The sequence below is a fragment of the Thalassophryne amazonica genome, chromosome 1 (assembly GCF_902500255.1).
Source record: "Thalassophryne amazonica chromosome 1, fThaAma1.1, whole genome shotgun sequence".
Classification (NCBI taxonomy): Eukaryota; Metazoa; Chordata; class Actinopteri; order Batrachoidiformes; family Batrachoididae; genus Thalassophryne; species Thalassophryne amazonica.
Genome location: NC_047103.1, coordinates 8,055,884 through 8,070,056, shown reverse-complemented (window position 1 = coordinate 8,070,056; position 14,173 = coordinate 8,055,884). Strand labels below are relative to the sequence as shown.

The 14,173-nt window shown below is 41.1% G+C and overlaps 1 protein-coding gene across 2 annotated transcripts in view; it reads right to left on the bottom strand.

The window, feature by feature from the left end:
- Window positions 1-366: 366 nt before the first annotated feature.
- The window catches only part of mtrr (5-methyltetrahydrofolate-homocysteine methyltransferase reductase), a 100,270-nt gene continuing 86,463 nt past the window's right edge, over window positions 367-14,173 (bottom strand). Inside the window, exons 14-15 of one of the 2 annotated variants that reach the window (XM_034159769.1) lie at window positions 4,563-4,751; window positions 367-555 (exon numbers count right to left, since the gene is read on the bottom strand). In XM_034159769.1, coding sequence (XP_034015660.1) covers window positions 411-555; window positions 4,563-4,751 — 334 coding nt within the window. In that variant the 3' untranslated portion in view covers window positions 367-410. Of the gene's footprint in view, window positions 556-4,562; window positions 4,752-14,173 lie in introns of those variants that run through there. The other variant, XM_034159701.1, reaches the window with a different exon arrangement.

Genomic DNA, 14,173 nt, shown 5'->3' with positions numbered 1-14,173 from the left:
TTGGCACAAAGACAAAAAGCTGGAAATATTTTTCGCGTGCGGGTTGTCGCTCTCTGTTTTTCACTCCATCTCAGCCAAAAGAGGTGAACACAGCAGCGGGGACGCCGGCGGCCTGTCTGCACTAAATGCACTGCCACAGCACCAGTCTCCAGTGCTGTGACCCCGACCAAGCTCGCTCCTGTTCCATCAGCAGAGCTGAAGAAGATGAAGTAAACCGGTGTCCTCGGGTCGGCGGCGTACGTTCCATCTCCACGGTATTAGGTGGTATAAACTTCCTCCAGGCGTCAACGCTCACGATTTTACAGCTTCAGAGGTGCCGGCTGAACATGCTGATATATAGTTTAAGGTCAGGGGGGAAAGCAAACTTTCCAGTGGATACCGTAAAAATGTCCTTATCTCCTTGTCCTCGGTCAGCCCCAGATGTCCTGTAGGTACCGTTTATCCTGTCTGATCCCGGCCAGTTTCTTCATGGCCTCCAGCTGATCCACCTCCAGCTCTGCTCTGATCATGTCCACTAGTGCCTCATTCACATCCTTAGCCATGTTCTTAGCATCCCTGAGAGACAGAGAGAAACAGAGAGACAGAGAGAGAGACAGGTGGGTCAAGAAGGAGCAAGAGGACGAGACTTAACGAGAGAAAACGATTAACAGAAAATGAACAAAGAAGAAAATGTGAGGGAAGAGAGAAACAACAAGAATGTTCTCAGAAAGAGAAAATTAGAAAAGAAAATGGGGCAATGTGACAAAAAATAAGTGAAAATAAAATAGGAACCAAAAAAAGGTTAAAATAATAATAAGAAATAATAAACAGAAGGTGAAATTGAGGGATGAGAGAAAAAAGATAATGGTAAAAAAAAAAAAAAAAAAAAAACAACCTGAGTCAATTCTTCAGTTTTTCACTGATAAAGTCTGATCAGTCAGACAGAATGATGATCATTAATGTCATGTTGGACCGTCTGCTCCTCGTGCACACTCTGCTCCTCGTGCACATTCTGCTGTGCTCGATCAGTTTGAGTCCGTCTCTCTGTCGTCCCTCAGTGAGGTCGAGAAACACACAAAACCTGCAGGTTGTCCTTCAGACGTTATCCTAAGGTGCTAAAAGAGATTTTAATCCTGTCGGGTCTCCAAACGTTTATCAACTCTTGTCTTAGTTCAGGGTCTGTTCCAGCTGTTGTTAAACACGCTGTGGTTCAAACCCCTTCTTAAAAAAACTTCACCTCGACTCATCAGTTTTATCTCATTTTCGACCTGTCTCACATCTGTTATTTCTATCCAAGGTTTTAAAATAATGTTGTTGTTTTTTATATATATACAGTTACAGACATCTTTAGAAAACAATCTTTCTTGAAAAATTCTTGAAAAATTCCATTCTGGATTCAGATCTTGACACAGCACTGAGTCAGCACTTTTAAAAGTAATAATGACATCACACTGTTTGTGAATCCTGCTGTGCTGTTCTATTGGACCTCACAGCAGCCTCTGATGCTGTGGACCACACAGTCCTTTTTCCCGAGTAGAACATCTTGTTGGGGTTCACGGTACTGTACCTAAGTGGTTTCAATCGTATTTGGCTGAGAGAAGTATTTCCAATATGATTGGTGACCCCTCCTCATCAAATGCTCCTCTTTGTTGTGGAGTGCCACAGGGTTCTATTCTTGGCCCTATTCTATTTTCATTGTACATGTTGCCGTTGGGGTCAATTATAGCTGAGCACAACCTGTCCTGTCATTATTATGCAGATGATCTGCAAATCTATCTGCCTATGAGGACTAATGGAAGCGATGTGTTGACTTCATTATTTAATTGTATTCATAATGTAAATCAGTGACTGTCCCAAAACGTCCTTTACCTGAATGACGATAAAACAGAGACTGTTGTGTTTGGACATTCTGGCATGCAAAATGTTGTACCGTCAAACTTTGGTGTTCTGGCTAATTATTTAAAACCAGCTGTCAAGAATTTGGCAGTGATATTTGACAGCTGTCTGAGGTTCGATCAACAGGTAAGAAAGTTTTTTCCAGCTATGTCTTCTGGGTAAAGAAAAGCGCTTTCTCAGTAGACATGATCTTGAAACGGCCATTCGTGCTTTCATCAACTCCAGACTTGATGACTGTAATACCCCTTGATCCCGAATAGCAAATTGGGGCATGCTTTGAAGCATCACAGTAACTTCGTGAGCCATCTTTTGTCAATCTTAAACAAACTTGGTATATGCAGTAGTTATGGCCATCATGAGAACCAGTTTTACTCACTCCACTGGCTTCCAGTTCATTTTAGAACTGATTTTAAGATTTTAATGTTTGTTTTTAAAACTATTAATGGCCTCACACCTTCCTACTTGTCAGAAATGTTAACTCTCCACACTTACAGTCGGACATTACGGGCGTCTGGTCAGTTTTACTTAGATGTTCCGAGATCCAAATACACGCATTATTTCTGATCCAACACTTTTTACATCAAAGCTCAAGACTTATTTATTTAAACTGGCTTTTAACACCTGGTGGTGCTGTGATATGTTTGTTTTTATGTGTCTCTTTAATTCGACTGTATGCGGTAAAGGGCCACAGAAATAAATGCTGATTGATTGATTGATTGACTGACTGAAGAAAAACTGAAAAAAGGAAAGAGAAGAGAATCTAGTATATAAAGGAATAATAAAATTATGCGAGATGAAAAGCAAGAATCAGACAATGGCTAACTTGTAAATGCAAATAAAAATAAATGAGATGAAATGAAATAAAACAGATTTAAAAAAGAAAACAGGAAAAGCATAAAACAGAAAATGAGGTCAGGAAAAATAGCATTTAAAAACAGATACAAAATGGTAACGAGTAATCAGTAAATAAAAGCAAGAGAATAGAAAAGAAAGGAAATAAAATAATGGAAAAAGGAAAAGGGATCATGAAGGATGACAGGAAAAAGTTACGTTTAAACACTGAAAAAAAAACAGTTCTGTTTAAAAAAGAAACCAGAACAGAAAAAGATGAATAGAATTATAAACATGAGGAAAATTTAAAAATGAAAAGAGAAGGAAAATGAAGCAGAAGACAAAACTGTAAGAATTCTATACCTTGAAGGGAAAATGGAAAAGGTGGATAAAATGTCAAGGAAAAAAAAAGGAATGGGGTTAAAAGAAACAAACGTTAAAAGACCTGAAAAAGGAAAATGCAAGAATAGCAGGAAAATGGAAGAAAGGACGTATTAATGAGACCTTGCGACCCAAAGAACAGAATCATTTTCTTGCTGTTCTGAACGTAGCACAAAATGGAACGCTGATCAGGCTGTGAGGTCACAAAAAGAATTTCTATCCACTTAACAAACCGAATTTTCCGTTTTCAAATTGCCTTTTTTTAATAAATGAAAAAAATGACATATTTTCAAATACAGATTTATTTATAAAACCCACCACACGTTTCAATAACGTGTGTTAATACCGACCAACCAACCACTCATGTCAGGAAACTAATTTACCCATAATTCATTGCAGCATGTGTGTCTAAAAACTAAAAACTTCACAATAATTTGTCTGGAATTAGTTTGCTTACAATTTTAACCATAAGTCAAAACTGTCTACCTGTGCATGACTTGTGATATGCCGGCGAATCTGTATGGTGTGCAGATAAATTATCTTTTTTTCCACTTCAAAGTTATCTGAAAAGCTAATCTGCTAACAAAAGCATTAGCTTCGATAATTAGCAGTTAGCGGATTAGCGGAACTGCGCCCACCACTGCCTGTTGGTTTGCTAAAAACAAGAAACGGGAATCCAGTAATCTGTCGAAAACCTACATCTCTACAATCAGGACAAGAGTGCTCTGAGAGCACAACATCCCTCACGGACAAATGCTGCTTTGGTACAAGTGCTTGCTACATTCCTCCTAAAAATGTGAGGAGCTGATTTCAGAATGCAGGCATCAACTCATGAAATTGGCAGTGTCTAGGTTTGTTAATCAAGGGCCACAATTCTGCCAAAATGTGTCAATCTTATACAATATTACAATATGCATATTATCAACCTATAACAAGGCCTTGTACCAAGTTACATGACATTCCTACTGAAAATGTGAGAGGAGCTGATTTCAAAGCATTTACACCCTTTTTGGGACAGACAGAAATCACCTCTATAATTCCCCCTCAGGCCTTCAGCCAGCGGGAAAAGGAAAAACAAATAATGGAGAGTTCATGATTTAAAGTGTGAGGTCTGATTAGAAGATACAGTTAAGTCAAATCAGGCAGTGAGATGGAATTGGGATTTGGTGCACAAATAAACTTAGAAAATGGGTGTGTTTACCCTCAGCAGCTTGCCTTTGAGCAAGGCAGTTCTTACCCCCATATACAGAGGTTCTTACCCGCAGATGTAGAGGTTCTTACCAGCAGACGTAGAGGTTCTTACCCGCAGACGTAGAGGTTCTTACCAGCAGACGTAGAGGTTCTTCCCCGCAGAGAGGATTTTACCCGCAGAAGAAGAGGTTCTTACCAGCAGACGTAAATTTTCTTACAAGCAGATGTAGATTTTCTTACCCCCATGCACAAAGGTTCTTACCAGCAGATGCAGAGGATCTTACCCACAGACGTAGAGGTAACCATTCTGCCTGAACAGGATGTCAATGACATGCCGGCTGTTCAGCAGCAGGCTGTGTTGAACATATCGGGGTTGTGCTGGTGGCAAGGCCAACCCCTCCTGGTTGTCTCTGGAGAAGCACACCTTTAGGTGGTTCAGGGTGCCGCTGGACACAAAGCCCTCCAGTTCCTCTCTAGTGTGGGAAAATGAGGCAGAGACACATCCAAAAACTGAAGGTCATTCCAAATTTAATGCCACAGGACTGTTCCTGTTGATGTTGGAATGGTTCAATCAAAAAATGTGATAGAAATGCAACTGCCAAGATTCTCCTGCTGATGATGCCAAAACTGTTGACCTGTTCCTAAATGGAGCAACGAAAAGCCGAACGGGGCTCCGGGCCTCCAGAGGTTAGAAAGACACAGAACCCCAGAAGGAATTGAGGAGGTTCTAAAATAATCACCAGCAACATTGGCAGCAGCGTAATGCACCAAAATTTATTGACCATTGGAATTCTTGCTCTGGTAGTCTGACGTCTGTCTGACCCTTGTCGAAAAGAACAAACAGAAGCCACAAAAGCTAGAGTTTTAACCCTAACCAGACGCCTCCTACCGGGAGGCAGACTGCTATTGGCTAATGACTAAACAATTGCTTTAATTAGCACCTATTGTGCTCTAGTTAGCACCCTCCTAATGACAGGGCAGCTGTCCCTCCTAACGAAGGACTGATGTCTCTCCTGATGGCGTGAATGACTCATTACCATGAACAAAAGACTGAAACTGCTTTGATCTGAGTATCCCATTGTAAACAGGGGACAAAACGTGTCTCAGACCCCCTCCCCGGTTAAGGCTGGGTTTCAACTGTTTCACATAGAATGCCTCTGTCCGTGTCCTGCTGCCCCTGTCTGTATCTTCTGTCTTTGGATTCGTGTTTCAGCTCTGTCCTCGTCTCTATAGTGTTTGTTGTGTTTGTTGCCCACGCTCCCTTTTGGTTTTCTATGTGTGTATGTATGTGTGTGCGCGTGCGTGTGTGCGCTCGCGTGGCCCTGGGCCGTATGTGTCTGGTGTTTGTGTGTCTTTGTCGTGTGGGTGTTTTTCCTTCCCACTGTAGCCAAGTGCTTGCTCACAGGGGGTCGTTTTGACCGTTGGGGTTTTACATAATTATTGTATGGCCTTGCCTTACAATATAAAGCGCCTTGGGGCAACTGTTTGTTGTGATTTAGCGCTATATAAAAAAAAATTGATTGATTGATTGATTGGGTCCGGTGTGTGTATGTTACTCGTGTGGGTCTGGTTTCCCAGCGTGTGTCATTTATGTGTGTCCCATTTCGGTGTGTGTGCATCATTCCTGTGTGAGTTTGCATTCCTGGGTCACTCGCCTGTGTCCATGAGATCTGTCATTCCACGTGTGTCACTGTGTTTATGTCTGTCATTTTATCCGTCCATGGTCAGGGTCTTCAGCTCCTCCGTGTTCAGTGGTTGTGATTTTCAAGTTGTTACAGTCCCTCGTTTATCTTATGTGTTTATGCTTGTCATATTAGTTTTTCCCCCTGTGCTGCTTTGATCTGTTCGTGGTCCAGTTGTCTTACTGCCTGTTTGCTTAGTTGTTTATTATGGTTAGTTCCACGATAGTTTGGGCATTTTGTATACCTTATGTTTTGGTTTTGTATTTCTGTTCAGGTTTTATTTCTGCTCACCTCGGGATGTCTGTTTTGTCTTTTATTTTTTGATGTTCCTCATTTCCTCCCATGTCTCAGCATTTCCGTTTTCACCGTTCCTGTACCTGTTACTCATTTGCTTTACTGCATTTTAGCCACTCCCCTTTGTCTTTTCTTTGCTGGTCAATTAGCTAATGTTACGTTTCACTGGTATTCCTGTTACTTCATGACTCTTGATTTCTCTGTTATTTTGCATGTTTGTAAGTACCCTGTTTGGTTTTTTCACTCCTAATTGCCAACTGTTTCTGGTTATCTCCTCACCATCACATCTCCCGAGACTCCGCTGCCCTGAGTTAGGGTTGGACTTTGTATTTCTGTTGTGACCACCCGCACCTGTTTGTGTTGTTTTTGGTCACCCTTGTGGAAATTAAAACACCTTGAATTTTTGGAACTCTTCACTTTGTGTTCTGGCTGTTCTGCTATTGGGTTCAATTTAACTCAGATTCTGCTCAGACCGTAACAATCCAAGCCATCACTTTTGAATGAAAGCCCAAAAGCTTCATTATCAGACCTAGGTTTGTTTCACTCTGTCTGTCAGCCATTGGGATCTTTCTGCCTATTCAAAAATGTACATCACATGCCGAGAAATGGCGGCTAAGGCGTTTTCCGGAAACGCACCTGTTAACACTCAGGCCGAGAGGAGTAATTACCAATAAAATACAGCAGTGATCAGTAATTATTACCGCATGTCCGTGGATAGACTTAAAATCATGAACACTTTGATACTGTATTGCTAACTGGGACGTTAAATAACATGCAACGTGTCTTTTAATCACGGAAATACGGTGCCCACTTTCTTCAAATTGTCAAGTGTCAGTGCTGAACTTAATTTTATACCTCTGTTACGAGACACGTCCAGACTGCTCTGCCTGGTGTATGTGAGGGGTTTTAATGGAAATACATTACAATGGGACAGGATGTTTTGACCAATGTGAGTGAAAATTTGTTGTACAAAATCTGTTATATACAGTGTTTATTACATGGAAAACCATACAAAACCATTGGGACTTTTGCTTTGCTGGGTGAGTACAAGTATCTGGTTTATATGATGACGGTTTTGTTGAGTTTTACTGTATTTTATTTGCTATTTATGGCATTTTGTAAGTTTTATTTTGTTTATGTGCCAATGCAGAGGGAAGTTTATTACATTTAGTGTTAATGGTTTCCATCTAGCCTGTTTGAAAAGTGTTGATATCTTGAATCTACTGCATGTAGGTCTATTAAAAGGTGTTTAGTGTTGTTGTTTTTAATATCTGCAGTCAATATGGTTAAATGGAAATTTATCCCACTAACAGCATCATATTGTTGTTGGAACATGAAAATTTTAATTAAGCAAGCCTGAAAACCTACAACTGGACACAGAGGTCACACAGATCAGATAAGTAATCACATTTTTGGTGAGAAAAATGATTTTGGGGTCAACTGGGTGGCCATATTGAAATTAGATACCATCTTGGATTTCACTGATTCTGTAAAACTGATCCACTGTGATGAATAACAAACAACTGTCTATGAATATTAGACAAATCAATCAAGCAGGAACATTTCTATGCAAAAAGTAATTTTCAGTAGATCATTTTGGTAATCAACTTGGGAAATGTCCGCCATCTTGGATTTTCAAGTGGCCAATCAGCCAGTTTTAGTTAGTACTACATTGGGGATCATGACCCCAAATTTGGTGCTAGTAACCAGCATTTGCAGGATTTTGATGCAAAATTTACAATATGTGCTCCACTACCTGTACAGCAGGAATAAATGTGGAATCTGAGTTTTGTCGCATTGAGTTTTCTAAATAATTCAAAACTCTATCAAGGTATCAATAGGACAATTCTATGGTAATGAAATTAGAATGATGGAAAAATCTGTCAATATTTTAGCTTTCCATTAAACAGTTGCTCTGATTGTAATTCTGTTACAGTGGAATTGCCGAAATAACATCTCAACATATTTATTTTTCAAAATGATAAAAAAAAAATCTCGAGTCTGAGCCAAAGATCTGAGCAACACTCTAATTAACTAATTTATTTTCTTCAACAAGAAATGTGCAGAATGAACAAATTATTATTTTTTTAATACAGATTTGATAAAGAAGGTCAACCTGAGTCTAAGAGAAAATAATAATTATTTATTTATTTACTGAATGAAATCTAAGCTTCTCTGGGCTTCTGGTAACCTCGCTCTCTCTGAGGTCTGGGGTGCTGCCGGGCAGGAAGAGACGGCAGTGGGAGAGTCGGCTTTACTGCGGCTCGGAGCATCTTGTTGAAAGTTAAGCAGCTGGAATGTGCACAAACCCACACGGACACAAAACAAGCTGCTGCCCCCACATCACGGCCGAAGGTCTTCGCCTCAGGAGTTGGTGATTTCCAGTAACCCTGAAACTAAATGACCTTTTTCTGTGCCGTATCTAGTCCCCACACACTACAGTGTGCAGCAGACACACAAACACTGACGTCTTTGTAAAACACATCGAGAGCTGTTGCTTGTTGTGCCGTTATTAACTGCCGGGTTTCTGACTGGTGTGACTGTTGTAAAGCTCTAACAGCGCTCCCTCGTGCACGCCCATGAAGCGGCCTAATGATGGCAGCGGGCATTATGCTGCTGCTCGCATTATTAAGCCGTCACCTCTCTTCCACCTGAAGTGCTCGGAACCTGGAGCCTAACCCTGGGGTGGATCCCAACTGTCTGTAGGCACCGCGTGTTGTGAAATGTTTTTGACTGGAAGAAAAAAAGCAGAATGGCTTGCACTCTTTCCGAGTAACTAAGGGCCTCCCAGCAGCAGGTCTTGTGATAGTTTGTCTCGCCGCGAGGGCAGATAAACCAACCCACCTGCATGCTGGTTACGATCATCATTCCACCTGTACTTGAAGTAAACGGGAATTCTTTGTGGACAGAAACACATTATGACAATCTAAAGCGCATGGCGCAAGTGCACGTGGCGTGTGTCCGACTCCACTTTGGTATTTACACGCCGTGCACTCTGAGCACAAAGAAAAGCGCAGAGTGTATTTAGTCTCAGGAATATACTAAACCAATCAGAAATTGAGAAATTACAGATTTATTTATTTTTAATGACAAAAAAGACAAATGAGAAATAAAGGCAAATGTTCACCAAAAAAAAAAAAAATGTAATGTCTGAAAAGAAGTACATTATTATTATTAGCTTTTTTATAGAACTGTACACTGTTTTAATGGGTCCTATTGATTTTAGCACTATATTTCTATCACTGAGGTACTGCTACAATACCCTGTTATGATTTAGTTATTTAATTGTTCATATTATGTCTGTGCTCTGTTTAATACTTAATTTATTCCATTCATTACTGATTGTGATCACAATGTCCACAGAGACCTGAGCACTTTGTTCTTTTCATGTTTTTCATGGCTAAAATGACATTAAATAGAAGGAGTAAGAAGTATATACTTTTCACATCCTACCCCTTCTTCCAATTTAATCAATAAATTTGTTTAAGGTGCCATCGTTTAGAAAATGATCAGCCTGTGATTTGTCATTACCACTGCAATTTATTATTTTCTGGCAAAAAAAAAACCTCTTGAGTGGCTAAGCAACAGGCCAGTCACAGGTACACATACATATTTGATATCTGATATCTATACGTAAGATTGAAATATGTCATCTTAGTCTTGTGTGTGGATCAAACTAGAGGTTAAAAGTTTGGGTAGAGCACACAGGCTCTTCTGCTTGAGAGAGAAAAGTGGCTGAGATGGGCCTGAAACAAAGTTTGCTCCAGATTTCATTTTCCACAGAAACAGAAATAAATGTTTAAAATTAGAAAGCAGTTAAAAACTTTCTGACCAATAATCCATATTTGATACCCCGTCATACATAACCAGAATCACGCAGAATGGCGAATCGGCGCACATCTGAAAAGTGTTGCATTTCAGTTCCAAAACATTCTGACAGCCATCTGAGAGAATCCACATAGTCAGAATCAGCCAGTGGCCCCAAGTGTGATGCACATGTTCAGCAAAACGGGATCCAAATGATTTGAGCGCATATGAAGGAACCTCGAGATGAATCTGGCATGGCAAAGCCTGCCGGTATGACCTACACGTGCCATGTATAATTGTTGAACTGTTGAAATGTGTGTGGCACACTTCATCATGATAATATTTATGAATTATTATCATGTACAGTGAATGTGAACAGCAGCTATCAAGCCGAAAGCACTGTACGCACGCCGCCGCAAATCTGAACAGGCTGTTATATCCACAACAGACCTTATACTACAGATATTTGTCCATTCCTTCCCATGGGCGACTTAAATAATGTGAATGTTGTCTCCATCATAACTGTATATGATGGTTATCTCCTCTGTATAACGCAGGCTGCTGCGCCTCTCTGTGGTGCGCAGTAACGCATCATTGCACACATCGGGCTCGGAGCTGCACGGATCTCATGCTGTAATATATGATCACCCTCTAACTCTGTGGGAGATATGACATGGAACTGTTGTGCTAGGCTGTGACAGCATTAATAAACATGAATCTCATCTCCAACAGCGGTCCAGGAGTGTTTCATAGTGCGGACGTGGACGTGGAGCCGAGTCTGCAGCCTGCACTTACAATCCTCTCACCCAAAATAAAACAATTAAGCCTATGTAATAATCCAACCAACGTGGTGTCCAGAGTTGTGATGTGCTCCTGAAGTGAGCAAAAAAGAAATTAAAGTTCGCTGGAAAGCCTCCATCTGACGCAGGGGACAGCATGGAACACTGCCAGCAAACATTCAGTGAAGCTGTCCAGTGGCACAAAGCTCATGCAGCGTTATGCATGCACGCACGCACACACACACACACAGACAGTAGACAATAGTGAGTGATAACTGCAGCCCCATGCATGTGCTCGTGAGGACCACAGCACTCCAGTCCATGTTTGCCATCCAGGCATTTGGATATCGGACAGTCTGCACCTTTTATGGCAGTCTGACAGCAGTCTGATTGCATCAGATTTTGCCAATATTTGCCGTGTTGGGCTGTCTCCTGCACATTCGTGCTATGTCTGATGGGGACGTCAGTCCAAAAGCTGGATTTATTACCTTCACAAAGTGCCATAACAGGGCAGAGTTCATCTGAACACCAGGTGCTTCTTTTACTGCTTTCCCCATATGACATCATAAAGATATGATGAGTCCAGCTGACATGAGGCTGTGGGTTTGTTCCCATTCTGGTTAAAATATGAATATTACGAACCAGCTAAATATGCTGCACCAGTGGTTTATAAAAGGACAGCTGGTTTTCTGGGAGCCAAAACTGCCAAAAAACTTGGTGCATTTAGAAAGATAACAACCCTGTTTTTATTATCCTGGACCCTCCGGCCAACCCAGCAGGCTTTCACATTTCCCCTACGTGATGAAATCGGGTGTCATAAACCTGCTGGTGGAAAGGAAGGAGGGTGAGAGGAAGGACGGGGGGCGTCCAGTTAGTGACAAGCAGACAGAATTTACGGCTCATTGAAAGCCACATTTTTTTCTAGTAGGAAATTCAGAAAAGGTCTGCAGTTGGACACTTAATGTTCTGTTTAAGCATGTTGGCATTTCATCTGCTACTTGTGGCTTTTCTTTAAACATTAAGATGCAGTTTGATTTAAGAAACTGCGCAAAGTGGCGGTGAAATGTCCTGCTGCACGTCTGTTCTTCTCTTTCTGGAACATCACTAAACATGAGCACAACTCTTCACCGGCGGCTCGTAGAACAAAACAGACTCATCGTTCTGGGGGAGTGTCTTAATGAATCCCCCCCCCCCCATGATCACACACCACCCACTGCCTGGCTGCGAGTCGCTATTTATCTTGGAGATAAAGGGAACAAACACGGTCCTGTGATCTCTCCGTGACTACGGAGCCTAATCCCCTCAATCTGTTTAATCCTGCACAAGAGCTCGATGGCTGCAGCGTGATCGCTGCTGATTACAGGCAGAGCCGATCAATTAGCACTTTGTTGGGAGTGACGCCAAAAGAAACTGATCGGACCGAAGACCTGCTCGAACTGACGCCATTTTTCTGTTAGTCAAAGGTCAGCAGAGGTCACGTAATGTTGAGTAAAATTCATAATAAACAGAGAGCGCCATAAATCTTGACATTAAGAGTTTTGTTTTTATATGAAAAAAATAATAAGGAAACACTATTTTTTTTTTTTTGGTAGTTGGAAAAAAGGTCAAAATTGCAGCTTTAACTTTTTATCTTTTCATCTTCACTGCATATTTGAATAAGCAGGAAAAAAAAACAAAGTTAAGAACTAGAAAAAGATCCAAAGAAATGCTGAAATAATGATATTTAATGTGAGAAATAACGTTTTTAGTGATTTTAACAAACACATTGTGGGAAAGTGTCTTTTCGTTCTTTCTGTTTTTCTTTGCATTATGTTCCTCCCTTCCAAAAGTGAAATGTATGAATTAACAATAACAAATCAGCATGATCAACACTAGGAACAGGACGACTAGTCATAATAGTCTACTCCAACAGTCGCCACATTACCGTCTGGTACAGTAATTCGATGTACCGACTACATTAAGCTTACGCAGCCCTACATGGCAATACACTGAGGGACGCAAAGGCGTCCATGAAATGGACGCAAAAAATTAAACATGTTTAATTTTGCCACATTCCCTTCACTTAGCGACAAAAGTGTGTGAATGTTGGCAGGTGAGTTTTAGTCGGGGTGAAACGGGTCATCTGTGCCTCGTAAATGAATGCAGGTATTGTCTTCATGCTAATGCTGTTCTTGTATTTGTGATTTTGTGTTTAGATTTGTTAAAATAAATGTCAGATTTGGGCTTCACCATGAAGATTCAGAATTGGCTTAATTCATTCAATGTTTAATTTAGTTGCCGACTAGTCGATGACTAATGGTACCCGAATAGTAGACTGATGATTTTCATTAGTCGTCCCAACCCTAATCAACACCAGCGCGCTGTGGCCATGCGGGCGTTTCTCATCTTTTTGTATGAGATACTCGTTGATATCTTCTACATGCGTGCGGGGGGGGGGGGGGGGGGTGCTTGTTGCTGATGTCTTGTGTTCCCAATAATCTGACAGATGTAACGGATCAGGAATTGTCAACCGACAACCATCAACTTCAACAGTCAGTAAAGACTTGTAGTCTCTCTTAACGGCCTCCCGTTCGTGTTCTTTAGTTTCTACTGTGGGGCCGTTTTGTAGAGTGACTGCATAAAGGTGCCCGGACACGGCACAACTTTGATCCGCACACTTGCACGCAATTTATCGTGACAATCCCACCCACTGTGTTCCCGGCTGGACACCGTGCTTTGTTCCACTGGACGCTGCTGGGTTGTGCGCTCGACACTGCATATATAAAATAATTATTTAGTAGCGGATTAATCATTTTTTTCTCAGAGTTGGCTGTTGAAAACGCCTCTAATCGCTTCCAGAATCGTAGAGGAGCGCACCAGCTGCCACTTTTCTCAATCTCTCGCTCTCATACGTTTAATGTGGTGGAGAACGCATTTGGAACCGTCTAAAAAGATAATTATTTGTAATGTTTATATTGTAATAGCTTGGTAAAGCAGTTGCATGTTCATTCCTTCTTGTGAGCAGCTGTAAAAGTATGATGATGACAGATTTAACATCTTGTTATAATCGTTCAGACGAGCTGAACTCTGATGCGGTGCACTGATGCAATCACTCGCACTCACATGCGGTGTTTTTGAATCGCTTGTACAATGGTGATGTGAAGTTCGTGTAATTAATGCGTGATTGATATTTTGAACATTTCAAAATTTTCTTTGAGCATTTGCATGAAGCCGCGCACAGTTTACAATGAGTTTACTCTCCTGCATGGCAGACTGCGTGCAAGTGCACGGATCAAAGTCGTGCAAGTGTCAGGGCACCATAAGATATGCTCAAAAGTTCTTTCATCCACTTTC